Source organism: Cydia strobilella, chromosome 14 (genome assembly GCF_947568885.1).
Source record: "Cydia strobilella chromosome 14, ilCydStro3.1, whole genome shotgun sequence".
Lineage (NCBI taxonomy): Eukaryota > Metazoa > Arthropoda > Insecta > Lepidoptera > Tortricidae > Cydia > Cydia strobilella.
In genome coordinates, this window is record NC_086054.1 from 13016173 (window position 1) to 13033716 (window position 17544).

General features: G+C 36.3%; 2 protein-coding genes and 1 non-coding gene across 3 annotated transcripts in view; 1 reads left to right on the forward strand and 2 right to left on the reverse strand.

The window, feature by feature from the left end:
• Positions 1 to 3370, forward strand: part of LOC134747272 (carbonic anhydrase-related protein 10) — a 50603-nt gene extending 47233 nt beyond the window's left edge. Inside the window, exons 10-11 of the mRNA XM_063681892.1 lie at positions 801 to 846; positions 3232 to 3370. Coding sequence (XP_063537962.1) covers positions 801 to 846; positions 3232 to 3305 — 120 coding nt within the window. The 3' untranslated portion in view covers positions 3306 to 3370. The remainder of the gene's footprint in view (positions 1 to 800; positions 847 to 3231) is intronic.
• Positions 1 to 17544, reverse strand: part of LOC134747281 (uncharacterized) — a 183297-nt gene that overhangs the window by 131071 nt on the left and 34682 nt on the right. The window lies entirely within an intron of this gene.
• On the reverse strand, positions 5907 to 5978 carry Trnap-cgg (transfer RNA proline (anticodon CGG)). The gene has a single exon. It is a non-coding gene; the product is annotated as a tRNA-Pro (tRNA).

Sequence of the window (17544 nt, forward strand, 5' to 3'; positions counted from 1 at the left end):
TTTTACATTTTTTTTTCTACAGATAATTATTTTACGTGACAACTGTCATTGGGACCGTCATTTACACGTTATAGTAATGGAATAGTATGTAAAAAGATAATCTTACATAGGTATTGAACATGAATGTTAGAATTTATAGTACCTAATGCAGAAGACATCATTTTTCACTATACATACGTAATAAAAACAGAAATATAACACGACAAACCCACATCCTCAAATACTGCAATAGATAATACCAAATTGCTTGCGGCTATTCTATCAGCCAATATATATTGGCTAAACCAGGTTCCACACTTAATTGAACGATTCAAACTATTCCCATCAAAACCACTCAAAAAATCCTTTGTCCATCAAACCAGTGTCAATAAAAACGACCTAAGCGCAAGCTGATTAAAGTTTAAAATAGATTGAGCAGGGATGTGAGATAAGGTTTTGCAGGTGGAGTGTGGTAGGAGAGAATGCATATGACGTCATTTAAACGTGCGACTTGGTAACCGTCGCATTGCGCATATGCGCAATTTATTATCGAACTAGCAACACATGGCTTTACTTACCGTTATGACTTAAAATGTTAGATTTTAATGTTATATTTTATTTTATTGGTTTCTTATCTAACGAAATTCAGTACAGGTAACTGTATGCTTAAGTTAGTCGTATTCTGGTAAAACCTTAATAAAACTTATAACTAACTAGCTTATAACTAAAAAAACAGAATTAGAATTTAAGCCCACTCGTTGACAGCGTTTAAGTAATCTACTGATTGTTCAAATTACAAATATGTTGTATGTCTTCCACAGATCAACAGCAACTGTCCCGACATGTACCGGAATATGCATTATACAGGTATTTTTTTATAAATTTAATACTCACTTATTCCTTTATTTATTTTCAGTCTTACTTACTTATTATTACTACCCAATATCAAAAATCTAAATTCAAGATGACACAAATCAATGCACGAAGCATGACAGAAAACTTGAAAAATTCCAAAAAAATCTATGAAATCGTAACATTTTCTCTTCTAGTCATGTCTGTCTACACTCGCACATAGCATGAAAATATTAGGTACGCGGGCTGTACACACTCGTCGAGAGACCCCGAGACAGGCCGAGAACGAGTGTGTACTTACATGCTGCCCCGTTCTCGTCTCGCTCTTCCTTGTCTCGTCTCGCGCTTCTCCGATTAGATCGGAGCGGTGCCAAGCTGCCAAGACGGCGTGAGGCTCTCGACGAGTGTATTACCTTCTTTTTATCCTATTCGCGAATGATTGTTAATAATATCGATACCTGTCATATGTGTAAAAGCACCAAGCATGTTGAAACTCTAACTTTACAAAAAGGGGTAAGAAATAGGATAATGGGGTAAAACAACACTTTTTAAAAACTAACGCGTCGGCCACGGAACCCACGCTTTAAGAGTACACGCTTGACGCTGACGCCGACCGCCATACGTTAACATTAGTGCTTACTGTGCTCGATTTTGTTACCAAAAAGACTATTATTTTCGTAGTCTACATCTAGCGTCTACTCGACACTAGATGTCCTATGTGTCGCGACTGACGAAAAGTGAAATTTATAACTTATATTATAAGCAGAACGAGTTGAAAATATAGTTCCGGTTAAGCATTAGACTTTCCATTTGCCGCTACATCTATTATTGTCGAGTAGCAGTAATGAAAGTTCCGCTACTTGACGCTAGATGTAACAAAACCGATGTATGGAGTGAGCACTATGTCTTCTTAATTCTCTTTGGTTAAAACAAATGTATGGCGATATTGATAATCGGCCAAGCGTCAAGCGTGCACGCTCGGAGGCGTGCGTTCCGTGGCCCTTGAGTTAGGTATTAGACACAACATAATATTTAGTTGTTATAAACACATTTTTTAATAATCTTAATGTTACATGTTTTCAGCACGATATTCACGCAAGATCCGTACCAAAAAAAATATTGCATGCAAACCCAAGCATGTGCAAAAAAAGTGTCACAAAAAAGTAGGTATAGCTGTTTCGCACTTCGCCTATTTATCTTAATACATTAATTACCATATGTTTTACAATCTAGTCTAGTCGCTACCTTTGTCCTATTTTTTTTTCTTACTGTGTCATCAGTCAATATTAGTTGCACGAATGGTGTAAATATTAATTTGCTTTGTTGCTACCTACCTAATATTATTTTTGTAATACATATATGTTTTAAGCGTGGAGTACCGGTATGTATTTAGTAGATATTTACTATAACTAAGGTGAAGGGGCGAAGTGCGCCTGCCGTGTAAGTGTGCCTACCTTTAATTTAGTCTGTATAGATATATAGGGGTAGGCATACTTACACCGCAGGCGCACTTCCCCGTGAAGGGGGCGAAGTGCGCCTGTCGTGTAAGTGGGCCTACCTTGTATAATCTACATAGATATATAGGGGTAGGCGCACATACACGGCAGGCGCACTTCGCCCCCTTCATTTTAATTACTGTACAGTAAGCAGCAGAAATTGCTAAGCTCAGCTGATGAACTGAACAATATTTTTTTTTAAGTCACACGAACCTAGCCGCCGCGCCATACAATCGAAGTTACGCTAAAAATTAGATCGAGTAGAATTCGAATTTAAACTGTTGTGAGACATACTAACATTAAATAATTTCACGGTTTACTCACTTGGTTTAGTCACTCGCGCGACATATTTCGGAGAGCCTAGGTCTCCTTTCTCAAGCACTAATAGTGCGAGCAGCGTTCACGACGACCGTGTATTGCGTACTACACACCGTGTATTCTGTAACAATTGAGTCTAAACCGTGAATTTAATGCGAGTAGAAGTTTTACGTACAAAACTTCTCTTCGATTATTTTCTTTGTAGAATAATCTTTAGCAACGAAAACTAGTTCTAGACATGGATATATGTTACGTCAATGTTCATACCAAGTTTCATGTACCTACAAATAATTTAAGAATGTAGTTTTAATATGTGGTATTTTCTATAAAAAGGGACCTTATTGTCGATGGCGCTTACGACACTATAAACGATGCTCCGATATAAATACAATGCCGCGCGACGCCGTGCGGCATAAGCGCCATCGACAATAAGGTCCCTTTTCATAGAAAATGCCCCAAATGAGAGCGTAACATCAATTGTATGGGAGCGGTTATTTAGCAGCAGGTTCGTTTGACTCTTAAATCTTTAAATCTGAATGGCATATTTGACCTTCAATATCATGTTATTTCATGTGTTAATTTTCAGCAACTCAATGGCCTCGTGAACACAACCTTCGGTACAGGAGCGCGGAAGACTTAGCCATGCTGCAGCCCAATTAGATCCTTACATTGTTCTAATACAGTCCATATTTAATTGAAACAAATGTGACGTTCTTGTAAAAGATACCATGGGCCCGTTTATCAAAAGCTTGTAACTTGTAATACAATACAATGTAATACAAGTGAAAGTCCCTTTGTAACAAAAGCTGTCAAAAAGGGACTTAAACGGGCCCCATGTCGTTGCTTACCTGAAAGCCTACCGCGAACCACGTTCAACGTGTTGCCTCCCTGTCACACTTACGTACGAATATAGTAGTTCGACAGAGAGGCAGCACGTCGAACCTCTGTACCTCTCGTGTCAAATGATGGTCGATATATTATGACAGCTCCTTCAAGTCTCTTGATTGGATAAAAATAATAATTGAATAAATATATTTTGACCTTATTTTTCTAAATTTCCAAACAAATATCTACAAACATTTTACGTCGCAGCTACTCGCTACTCCATATATAAATGAACTGTCATATAATTTGATGCGAGAAGTATATCAACAAAAAAATGCATAATTACTTACAACAAAAAGTACCTACATAGGTAAATAAGAGCCTTAAAAGTAATAGACAAAATTGTAACTTTTGCAAAAATAACGAAATTTTATGGAGTTGTTTGTAAAATAGTTTAACCTAAATCGGTAATAGCCATCTTTAAAAAGTCATATGTGAAATAACTAATAATTAGGTGTCGTTGTAATTTTTCAGGCTTTGTAAATAGGAATGTTTTATAGAATTTAGATTCAATTTTTAACTTTTCATCGCCTACATTATTAAGAAAATATTAAAATTATAATTTATTAGGCCTGAGGTAAACTATGCGCCATTTCAAACACAATGCCAGTAGGTAAATTCTGCTTGAACCGTCACTGGTAACCGTTGCAGTTATTAGCCTACTAGCAGGGGCCCATTTCTCAAAAGCTTGTAACTTGTAATACAAGTGAAAGTCCCTTTCTAGCAAAAGCTGTCAAAAGGTGACATCCGCTTGTAAATATTACAAGTTACAAGCTTTTGAGAAACGGGTCCCAGTTGGTACTAGTAGGTTTTTAAAACCGATTATTCCTCAGGTTACTCTATTATTATTATGTTATTATTGTAATATGTCAATTGTGTAGACAATATCTTCCTGGATAACAAACTAAGCAATATGAAAGTGTAACAATGCTTTTAACTATGATTAGTTCGCTGGATAACAGATATAAACTTGGAGCAATAAACTCACTTTACATATACTTAATTGAATTAATCGAGTTGAAATTCGATATCATTGCCACTGCGTCGCAATTTTAGTCATAATTGGTTAAACTTTAAGACTAAAACCTTAAAGTTTAAGTTGAGAGCAAATTGAAACGTCATTTGATTCTAAAGCCCGGTTGCAAAAGCCACGCACAAACTGTTTCTTATTACTAAGTCTCTTACTATTCTCAGGTTGTTTAAATTTCAACTGTCGAAGGTTTTTATAGATTGCGCCAGCGTAGCTTTTACTTGTCTCTAGTTTTGTTTAATGAGATTTGGCTTAAATGACAGATAAAACCTATGTTGGCGCCATCTGTAGAATACTTCGACCGTCCGGGATTGCTTATTCCATCGTTTAACAATTTAAGTAATTCGTATCACAATGACATGCGAGAATTACTAACTTAATGCATTTTTAGTCAATATTCGCAATTGGTACGAAAATTCCAACATAAAGTGTAAAGTGAGCCTACTGCTCCGAATGTTTATTGCGTAAATGTAGTTGTAGAAGTAAGCCATAACTTTATAGGTAAATATATGTATGTACTACCTACCTGTATATATGTATAGGTGTTTTATAGGTTAATTATAAATGGAAGTATCGGATTTCGTCCACAATTTAATTGTATTTATCCAAAACATAAGTATACAGGAATATTATACCTATGGGTAAGCTTTGGCAAAGCTATAATTATAGTATGATGTAATGCTTCAAAAGATATAGCGCCAGTAGGCGTAAATGTAAATTTTAAATTTTGACACCAGACAATCGAATTGTAATATACGGCTAAGAATAATTCAGTTATGTAAATAATATATCTGCGTAGATGAGTCTTAAGGGAGCAAGATATATACATTCATGCGAAAACAGACATTAGATCCTTACGCAGCGTACTACGTAGGCGAACAACACGCGAACGCGAAGCGAAGCGATGCGGCGCGGGGTGAATCAATCTTTTACCTATAGAAGTGTCCTACGTGGGCGATCTCGTTGCGAATACGAATGCCGTGGGCCTGCCGCGCCGCGCCGCTTCGCTTCGCATTCGCAAGTTGTTCGCTTACGTAAGACGCTGCGTTACCGTAAAGAGTGCTTCTCTAATAGTGGTACCTGTTATCATATTTAATGACTTGTTATTGATAGGGTTCTGTCATTTGTTTTTATAGAGCCTTCACCATTTAAATAAAAGTCTTAAGTTTAGTACGGTGAGTTATTAAGACTATGATTATTCTTCTTACAGCTTAATAATTCGGTGTTATATTTTGGTTCATTTACTTAATATACTTGGTATTAAGTAATAGGTATGGTAAGAAATAAAATTATTATAAACTGAAAAAGATATCATACACTAAAGAAAAAGTGACCAAGTCCACCGGTGGCCGTGGCGAGAATCGAACCCGCGTCTTCAGCTTCCGCGGCTAACGTCCTGACCACTAGACCACCCGGCCACGGCGGTACCCGTCCAAAATTCTCTAGTGTATGCTATGTTTGAGGGGCTAGGTGCCTTTGACCAACTCTGAGGGCGGGTAGTAAGTGCTTGCACCGCCTATACGAATCCTTTACTGGAATACGGTATAACGAAAGATATGATTTTTCTTTGGTGCACGATAATATTCAGTTTATAATTTATATATAGTAGTGTGACTACTTAAAAAACACAAATCAAAATATTTCATAAAATAATATGATTTGTTCTCTAGCTGAAAATAATTACTAGACTTAAAAAAAGCTTATGACTAGGTAACTACGGTTAAGATAGAAACAATATTTTTACGAATATACGTATGTGAAATTTATAAATTAAGTTTAGAAATATAACCGTACTTACTGTTTAATAATATGATACTTACTTTTTACTTTACCTATAGAAAAAACGTTACTTAATTTTTAACATTTAATGTGATAACTCATCAACATCACTGATCAGTAACGTAACAGAGTTCCCATGTTGTAGATAGATGACCAAAGTATATGACTTACTAATATTGATTGATAAATAAAATAAATTGATAATTAATTTTAAAATTAAATAATGATCAATCGTTTCTTTCAATATATTTTCATTGCGCCTTGTTATTGCTAACCATCGGCGCGATTCGAGAAATGAATTAGAGATTCACTAGATATGAAATAGTAAAAATATGTAACATTTCACGACAAAAGGTACCTTATGGCGGCTGGCGCTTACGTCGCATAGCGTCGCAAATTATTGTGGCGCTATGCGACGTAAGCGCCATCCGATATTAATTGGAGCGGCGTTAATAATAGCGTAAGCTCCAACCGCCATAAGGTACCTTTACCCGTGGGACGTCACATATCTTTACTATTTCATATCTAGTGAATCTGTAATTCATTTCCCGAATCGCGCCGCATGTCTTCTGAATAACCAAGGACATGATAACATTAAAACTTGATAAGTTGTCAATTATTTTATCTAAAATATAGGCAACACGCGTAATTAAAGGCACGAAAATTTATAACACCAAACGTCAAATAGATATATTAAACATATTAATAACGGGTCACTCACGTATTTTAAGTCGAAAAACGCTCGACATGTTTCACTCCGTACCGAGTAGCCTCATCAGGAGCTTGCGTTGACGGTGACGGACCAAATAGACATACGTCAAACATACGTCACGTTCAGTACGAATCCAACTATCGCCTGCGGTATTTCCAGACCGATCTTCAAACCTTCAAAAGAAGAGCGTACTCCCATCTTAAATACTGGCAACGCACTTACAACCCCTCTGGTGTTGCGGGTGTCCACGGGTGGCGGTAATCGCTTACCGGGCCTTTTTGTTTGCCTCCTGCCTCATAAAAAAAGCCAATGATAGAGGAACTTGAAAATACTATCACTGGTAATGTCTTCGGTTAACGTGATAGAATTACTCATGAAATAAAACAATGTAAACGGATCATATCGGGTATAATGAATTTAAAATATATACTGGTCAGTACCCTTTACATCCGATCCCCCAGCGTTTGTCCCGTTGACCACGAACGCTGTAAAGGGTTTGAAACGTCGGGTGTATTTTAAATTTATTCTACGCATTTATTTATTTAGTCGTATGGCATATTCATGGTCGCTTTACAGATTTACAAATTAATAGTTAGGTTCTTCACCCAATGGGCTGCGTTGTCGCTTAGCTTAAGTCCAGAGGATTATAATTAAAATTAATTAATTAATTTCTACGCATTATAATCCGTTTACATAGTTCTATTTTATCACTGGTCTTCGTTTGATCTGTACTGAAAGCGACACCGTGTATATGCAGAAGATTGACAGTGTAAAATTATAGTTGTTTACCAAGTTTTGCGATTTGGGGACAGGACACAGCCCTAACATTTATTGCCCTTAAGACATGGTTTTTAAATAAGTAGTAATAAAATACCAGAAATATTTTAATTGCCTTAATGGATTAAAGTTGAAAAGTGTGGGAAATAGTGGGAATGAATATTTTATGGCAACAAGATTTTAAGTGCAGTTTTATATATCATAGAATTTTCATGTCTGTGTTTATGTGTTATATGTCTGTGTTTGCCAAATTTAATGGTATATTTTTCATCTATTTTTTTCCCTAACATTTTTAAATCATTTCATCGTAATTTTTTTCCAATAAACCAAATCATTTAATACGTTTGCATTTTTATAAATAGTTTATAAATATACTCTAACAAACTAGTGTTCTTAAGTGGCTATGTTATTTATAAATGTTAAGATTTTATATAGATGTTCTTAAAAAGCTCATGTATTGTATAAATAGTTTCTGTAAAAACTGTATGCTTTGTGTATACTACTGTAGATCTAGGCTCGTGTTGTCTTAAATCTGATAAAAATATTAAAGAATTATAGAAACTAAACGTATTTCATTTTATTATAAGCTAATCCACAAAAATTTGGCCAGAAATAATTCAACAGACTGATTAATAATTACTAACAACCAAATTATGTAGACTATAAAAAGTGACAGAACTTAATGTAGCTATTAAATAGCTTTTTACTTCTAAGGGTCACTTGTACCATTCACTAACCCGGGGTTAACCGGTTAAAACTGGAGTTACCATGGTTACCAGTACAATTTGACACTGGGTTTACGGTTTAACCGGTTAACCTCGGGTTAGTAGGATGGTACAAGTGGCGCTAATACGTAGGTGCTGTATCTTAAAGTTCTAATCAGGCCGTTACTCTCCTTTCTACGCCATCTCGTAGCACTGAGACGCTATCGGTGAAAGTGCTACGGCGTAGAGACCTCGTAGCCTCGTTCCGGACGGGAGCCCGAGGAAAATATGTGACGTTTTACAAGAAAAGGTACCTTGTGGCGGTTGGCGCTTACGATATTATTAACGCCGCTCAAATACTATTGCGGTTCTAGACGACGTAAGTGCCAGCAGCCATAAGGTATCTTTTACCGTGGAACGTCACATATTATTAAATTGTTCAATTAGAATTATTATAGAAAGCTCTCTCGGACGGATTCGGGCATGCAAAATTAATGAAGGTTATGCGAGAGATGCGCCCCAATCACCAATACAATCGTCAAGGACGTATCAAAACCAGTCCAAACCCATAAGTTGTTATATCTGAATCGGGTTCCAGTACGGCTACCATCAGTTTGGCACTGACATAAACGCCATCGAGAACTTAATTTACTTTCTATGCATCTCGCTCGCACTAATATGCGAGTAAGAGCGAGGTGAATCGACTTTTAGAACACTGATTTCGTGTTATAGACTCCCTAGTGAAGAAAATTCGATTTTTCTAAAACCATGTTGATTTTTTTACTTTTTTGTTTACACGGGCATTATAAGTTGGAACACTTGATTTCGTGTCTCTAGATTATTAGATCGGGCATTATTAGATCCATAAGTATTAATTTAAGTACACATTAAAATTAACAACTTATCTCATAAAAGTTACATTTTGTACGGTAACGCAGCAGAAAAATACAAAAATGGTGTGTCCCTGATTTTTGTATGGGAGAAAACTTTTTTCCAAGTTAAATAAAAGCTTGTAAAAAATACTGTATGCATAATCCCTATCAGAAAGACATCATTGCACAAAATTTACATACGCCGCGGCTGCGACATTTTTAAAACTTATTACATCCACTGGAAAGCTAAAACCGGAAACTGAGCCGGCGGAAGTGGCCGGCGGCCATGTTGTCTGCGGCTGAACTTCCGGTTCCGCTGTCGGTTGTCTTCCTGCTGAAGTTGTGTAACACTTTAACATGTTTTTAAACATGGCGGCGTGCACGGGAAGTGCATTAGCGTTTGAAAGTGCCTGATGCTATACATTATAATATGGACATCGTCACGATATAGAAATGGGCGATTCGGGTTCCCCTCATCTGGCATAATATTGTTTGTCAGAAATACACGTATCGCAGAAAACTTTTAGTCGTATGATACTTTCGTATAAATATACGAGTATACTTGCCATAATAGTCATTTCGCATAATATTTATTTGGTAGAATTTTATAAGTGGGTTAGGTTAAGGTTTTCTGCCCTATCTAATATTATCTATAATATACATACATACATATAATCACGCCTATTTCCCGGAGGGGTAGGCAGAGACCACGGATTTCCACTTGCTACGATCCTGACATACATCTTTCGCTTCCTTCACTTTCATAACATTCCTCATACACGCTCGCCGGTTTAGGGTGCTCTTGACCTGGCTTTTCTTCAGGATTTCCCCGATCTGATCAGAGAAAGTCCGCCGAGGTCTGCCCCTTCCAACTCCCGTATCTACCTCTCCCATATACACTCTCTTTGTTAGCCTTCTTTCACTCATTCTTTCCACGTGTCTAAACCATCTCAACATACCTTTCTCAATTTTTGTCACCACATCTTCGCTCAGTCCACACTTTTCCCTTATCAATATACTATATATAAATAATAATATTATATGATCTGATGGTGGTGATAAACATTTTTTTTTTATATTATGCGAAAAGAAATCCAAGCCAAATTATATCCCTGTAAGCATAGCAATCGTAAGTGACATCGGAAAACCAGTGGGACTTGAAGTTTATTAAGCAAGACTACGGTAAAAAAAAGTTTTTAATGTCACCTTCAGTTTTTATACGAAATGGTACAAAATGTGCCATTCTCAATCAAAAGGGTACTTATTGTCGGTTGTCAATAAGGCGCTATTTCCATATAGCTTCAATTGAAAATCAACCTTATTGACAAGCGACAATGTGGTACCTTTTGGTTGAAAATGTCACAAATGTGTCTTTGTACCATTTGAAATTTAAATACTATATTTATGATTAAACAAAACCAGATTAAAATGTTGCTATTTGACCAATAGTTAACATGTTTGCTCCTATCGGTATTTATAATAAAAGTGCCATAAAGCTCAGTAATAATTCAATTAAAAATAACTTTAGCAAAATATTTGGCACTAACTTTGTTTTGCCTGGATGCTGATGGGTGTTTTAGCACAATGTAGCGTCAGCAAACGTGGCACATAAAAAAAATAGTTTATTGAAGTCATATTTTTTTTTTCAATATTTCAGTAGTCTTAACGCTTTCACTGCCAATGTTTTCGTAGCGCTACGCTCGTATCCGATCCCAGCGTTTTCCCGTTTTGTATAGGAAAGCGAATACGAACAGAGAACAGAGAAGCGGATTCTGTCACTCAATGTGTTACATAAAATTTTTCTTTCAAGCTAAATACCAATAGGTTTTAAACTTTTACATTAATATTTACATAAACTGGATTTAATCACCATAATATCGCCAGTTGAAAAATCATCGCGAGTATTATGTGTCGACTGAGTGACACCCCACTGTGTGAAACGTTCGAGTTGATATACAAATCCAAGTGCGGGAAATTCGATAATCTCGCGGCACTAGATGTTGAAGTCAACTTTAGCCAGTCCATGGCATAATAATATACTCCGCCTGGTACTCTCTTCCGAGACTCGCGAACCACGTGACTGACACAAGCCTACGTCATCACAAAGAGGATATAATAGGATAGAGCGGTACTGTCATAGTCAATTTTGTAAGCACAGTAAATTCACTGCCATCTATCGACACACTTTAAAACTAAAAATTAAGATTTTAAAAATACGATAAAATGTATTTAAATATGGATCAATGTTTTTATTTATTTGTATTAATTATTTTTATATGACTTTTGACCCATGTTCTTTCACTGATATGCGTTAAAATTGTTAAATAACAAACGAAACCGTCAACGCCCTCTATACGAGAGAAGGCTAAAGGTAGTGGCGCCATCTGATCGAGAATCAAATTTTTGTGATTTTCGAGGCACGTTTTTTCCTTAGACTGTATCCATCTATTACGGCGTTGGCATCTTTGGTCATCATGAACCTGTGAACAGCAGCCAGTCTTTCTCCGCGACCACAGAGACAAAGCCGTCCTCAAAACGTTGGAGGTAATTTTAAAGTTTAATTATACGCGATTAAGAGTCACACAAACCTAGCCGCCACCAATCGAACTTTACTTTCTCATTTTAAAACGATATTCTGAAATAACTATAGTAATAAACTGAAAACTGAACTGAACTGAACTGTTCATACAAAATAATTTAATTTGTTCTTAGAACTATAGTAGTAATAACTCAAAGGCCAAATAGAATCTTGTCAGGCTTTACCATGGTAACTTGAAATTGTAATTCTTTTTTTTTTTTGACGCAGGGGTAAATGCATTTACGCATCTCACCCCCGGGCTGGGGAAGCCAATTGGGGGGTGGTATGTGGGACTCGCTCCTCCCGTAACTCCCTCTGCTAGGCAGATGGAGGGGAAGAAAATACCCACTAACATCCCCTGCGGCGTTGCCCGCTCTACCGTTGTTGGGAGATGCCACGGGGTCGCAGACCATTCCACCGTGTCGTCCCCCCGGCAAATTGTAATATTCTTCTTCTACCTACCTAATATTATTTTGTGAAATTAGCGCTTGTTCTGCTGACGCTCGGGCCCGGTCGCAACTAAGTTACCCTGCATTGACAGCGTAATGCAGCACTCATTGTTCGAACAACATTGTTAGCGAGTAATGTACGGTGTACAAAGTTAGCGTTACGATATATAGGCAAATAAATAACAATAATTTAAAAACCGGCCAAGTGCGAGTCGGACTCGCGCACCAAGGGTTCCGTACCATTACGCAAAAAAAAAACGGCAAAATACTCACGTTTGTTGTATGGGAATATTTATTTTATTTTGTTTTTAATATTTGTTGTTATAGTGGCAACAGAAATACATCATCTGTGGAAATTTCAACTGACTATCTATCACGGTTCATGAGATACAGCCTGGTGACAGACGGACAGACAGACGGACGGAGAGTGGAGTCTTAGTAATAGAGGTTTTACCCTTTGGGTACGGAACCCTAAAAAAGACGATTAAGAGTCACAGAGAACCTAGCCGCCGCCATACAATTGAAATTATCTAAAAATATACACAATGTGTATATTTTTAGATGTCATGTCATGTATGTACACTAACTAACTATACCTAACTATTATGTTAACTATTATTAACATAATAGTTATCGACTATTTAACATCATCCTAGTTGTCAAGTACTAGCATTATTTAATGTAACGTACCGGTAATAATTCATATAACCATAAGTATACTGCATGTTCACTATTGTTCACAGGTATACAAGACACTTATATAAGTTGTGGTTACCTATAATTAGATAAGCATCAGTCATGATTGTTATACAGATTTAAGAGCATGTAAGGTCTGTTTTTTTATTCCGTAGACTAAAATGACGTTTCATGTGTATGACATGACATTTCTTAGTACCACATGAAATGTCAATTTAGTCTACGGAATAAAAAAAACAGAATTTAAGATGTATTTTCTGTTGGTAATCTTAAATAAGGAAAATGAAAATGAAAAGTTACTGTCTCATAATGTATCGGACCAATATTTTAGTCACGCGTTGATTTAGCTACTTAAAATTTAACTAAACTACACTTTAAACTAGTTAAACTAAATTGCTTACAACTAATAAATAATAAAGTTCCTTTGCGCCTATAGTCGTAAAACACACGTAGCATGTGTTAAATGGTATTTAAATTATAATATAACCCTAAATTGCCCTCGAAGAAGAAAGTTCATAAATTAGCACGTAGCGAAGATGTGTTCCACTTTGCGCTATTTAATGAGGTATAGTCGGCCGAAGAATATATAATAAACTTAGTGCTTTAGAATTTTGTTTAAGAACACTTTTAGTAAAGGACAAGATATAAATTTAGCACTTAAATTAACAATGAAAACCTTACTTTTACCTTAAGAATTATATTAATTTGTAAATGCACGTTGCGTGATGTGTTTTGGCTCAATTTCCTTGATAAAATGAGTGACGGAAGGAATGTCGTTTCAACATGAGATATTGCACTTAAGGTCACGTTGGCGTGGCAACTTCAGCTGTTGCGACATTACCGCAGCGCTGCACCACGACGCGGGCCCTGTATCTGTAAATCTCCTTGATAAAATGAGACGAATTTAACGTCTTAATCGCGGTTGTAATGCGGCGGTGGACGTCACTCATTTCATCAAGCAAATTTTTATTCGCAGCAGCAACGCCGCAACAGTAGTATTACTGTTGTGTGGTGTATACATGCAGTTGCTATCCAAACGTCACGTTAAAGAAGTGAGATTGCTAAGTGTTGCTAAAGAATAAAACCCATATACATACTTACGTTATAAAGTCCATGACAAGTTAAAGTACTTACTTTTTTAAGATTTTAATCTAGCACGTTAAAAGTATTCACAGTAAAATAATAAGCAGTACAAAGTGTAGAGAGCCAGGGCGCTAACTAGGTGTTAAATCACGCGCGAGCGAATGTTTACTGTGATTTACACTGTGAGCGCACTTAGGCAGAGGACATAGATACAAGCACCGCGTGACACCGACTTATTTATATAATATAATTGTCTTCTCATATTTGTAATCTTACATAGGACATAGACATAGACACCTCCACCTGTTCTGTGGCCAACGTCGGTAAGTAAATACACTGATTTAAACTTTCACGATTTTTACTCATTATTATTTAGCAAAACGGGACTTTATCGCGTATTTAAAAGTCCCGTGTTGCTTAATAATAATGGGTAAGTAAATCCCTTTTTAAACCTTCTATTTTTCTGAGTATATCATGTCGTTCTTTCGAGAGAACCTGAGGGTTGTGAAATACAATCCAGCACCTTGGATTCTTGGATCAAAAAGGTGAATCAGTAAAAAACATGAGCCATAAGGTTTTCTTAAAGGTGGTATATTTCTAAGGGGCCCACTGACTATCAGTCCGCCGGACGATGCCCTTATGTCATATATTTAATGAGCATATTGTAGCTGGTGTTTTTCCTGACATACTCAAACAGGCTAAAGTAATACCTATACACAAAAAGGGGAGTGTTATGGACATGAACAATTACAGACCCATCTCCTTAATATCTGTCATAGCCAAAGTCTTCGAAAAGTGTATAGCAGTAAGAATAGAAAAGTACATGAATGATCGAAACTATATAACCGATAATCAGTTCGGCTTTCGTAGACACAAGGACACAGGTTTAGCAATTACTGGGCTGGTTTCTGAGGTGATGGATAATCTTAATGATGGCATGAGGTGTGCTGGTATATTCTGTGACCTTAGTAAGGCGTTCGATTGTGTAGACCACGCAATATTATTACGAAAATTAGAATATTACGGTATGAGGGGATCTGTTCATTCGCTATTGTCTTCGTATTTGAGTAATCGTCGCCAATATGTTGAACTTAGGCATAATGATGATAATGGAAATGAAATTATCACAAATTCTAACGATAGCGTCATGAAATGTGGAGTTCCGCAGGGATCTGTTCTTGGGCCACTCTTGTTTATTATTTTCATCAACGATCTACCAGAAAGTTTATCGGGCGGAACTCCATACTTATATGCCGACGATACTAGTATGGTATTCAGATCTCACTCATATAATTTACTACAGAAGTTGACAAAACGTAATTGGAATAACATATGTAATTGGTTTGATGCTAATGGTTTAAAATTATGAAAAAAGTTTTTATATGATTTTCAGACGAGCCGTGAACTCTGATGATGTCATCCTGGATTTGCCCATAAATAAAACAGATTCCACACGTTTTTTAGGCATCGAGTTAGATACACACCTGAAATGGCATAATCACATAGACTATATCTCCAAAAAACTTGCAAAAGCCTGTTACTCATTAAAAACTATGGCAAAAGTCGTTGATGTAAATACACTTAAAATGATTTATTTTTCATACGTAGAAAGTCTAATCAAATATGCTATTGATGTATGGGGAAATAGTACTAGTGTAAACAAAATACTACTAATACAAAAAAAATGCATTAGAATTATAGAAAAACGTTTTCCTATTACACATAGACATCTATTCACGAAGCATGGTATAAATACCGTCATTGGTATGTACATTTATCAGGTTGCCAGACATATTTACAGAAATAAAAGCTCATACAAATTGGTAAACCAAACTCAAAGTTACTCGTTAAGACGAAATCTCCATCTAGCACTACCACGGTCGAATTTTGTTCAGTTCAAAAAAAGCATCAATTATTCAGCAATAAAAGTATTTAACCATCTACCAGATGAAATTAAAGAGTCTGAAGACCTGAGAATATTCTCCAAGAGTCTTAAAAGCTATTTGGCTACGAGGCCTTTCTACAGTCTCGATGAGTATTTTGGTAAATTGTATGACTAAATAGTGCTTTTGACATTTTATAAAATATGTTTATATAGTTATTAAATAGCTTTACTTTATTATTACTTCATCTGTTTTTAAGTGTATATTTATCATTTATTGTGTAAAATCTAATTATCAATATTATTAAATGTGACATCTTCACGTTAGTTAGGACATTGATCAGCCTTTTGTACATTTATGTTATTCAGAATTTAATTTTGAATGTTATGCATGATTTAGGCTAAGTTATTTTATTGTATACAATTTTGCATGATACTTGTATCTTAAGAAAGCAAATAAAGAACTGAACTGAACTGAACTGATATCGGCCTGTCAATTAGAACAAAAATTTGACAGTCCCGAACTACTGACAGGCCGATATCATCCGGCGGACTGATAGTCAGTGGGCCCTTTTAAAGAAGAGTGTGAACGGTACAGGAACGGTAGTAATAGGAGTGCCAGTTGTGGTGTGTAAAAAGCGAATCATAAAACAGGTAGACTGTGGTCAACCACATACCACCACATAGTATGCAGGTGGACTAACTATATTTAAAACTCGCAGCACTTTGTAACCGTGAATATAGTGTCAAAATATCAGGAAGTCGCTATAATCGTTAGTATAATGTGGGTTGTTATTTGAACTTAAAACTGACATGATTTGTTAGGATAATGAACTGGGTGCAAGATTAGCATTTCCGCTTCGCTTATGCGTTGAAATCACGATGTTACGCAAACAGCGGCGGTCGCAGTTTCGCCGGCCACATAAATGGGTTTACGTTGAGACAATTCGTCTGCTGCCTAATTGCCTTCAAGCTGTCCAGTCTAAAGAAAAGAATGATTTGTTGTAATGCTATCACTCGGAACGCGTCTTACTAACACCTGGATACGAGCGAGCTGCCGGGCGAGTGAAGAATGGGATCAAATCAACTTATATTTTTAAATTCGAATCGACCCCCGTTTTCCGATCGACAAGAAGTTTTGCATGCTATGCTGATCTGATGACAAAAATCGAATTAATAATAAATATATTAAATGAGGCCGAAGGAAGTCGTTTTAATAAGCAGTACCTATATGTCTAATTAACTACGCAATACCTACTCAAAAACTCATTAAATTGCCATGTTCTCGCATGATTTATAAAAAAAACTGATTTTTTATAAATGATTTTCCAACGTCATTCACGTTTTTAAGCTAGCTTTATTTAACCTTCTACTTCACATAACCTCCGCTATATCTAAACCGCGGGTGAGGTTGCACGAACGAAATTGAATTGAACAAGTGATCCTTTTCTT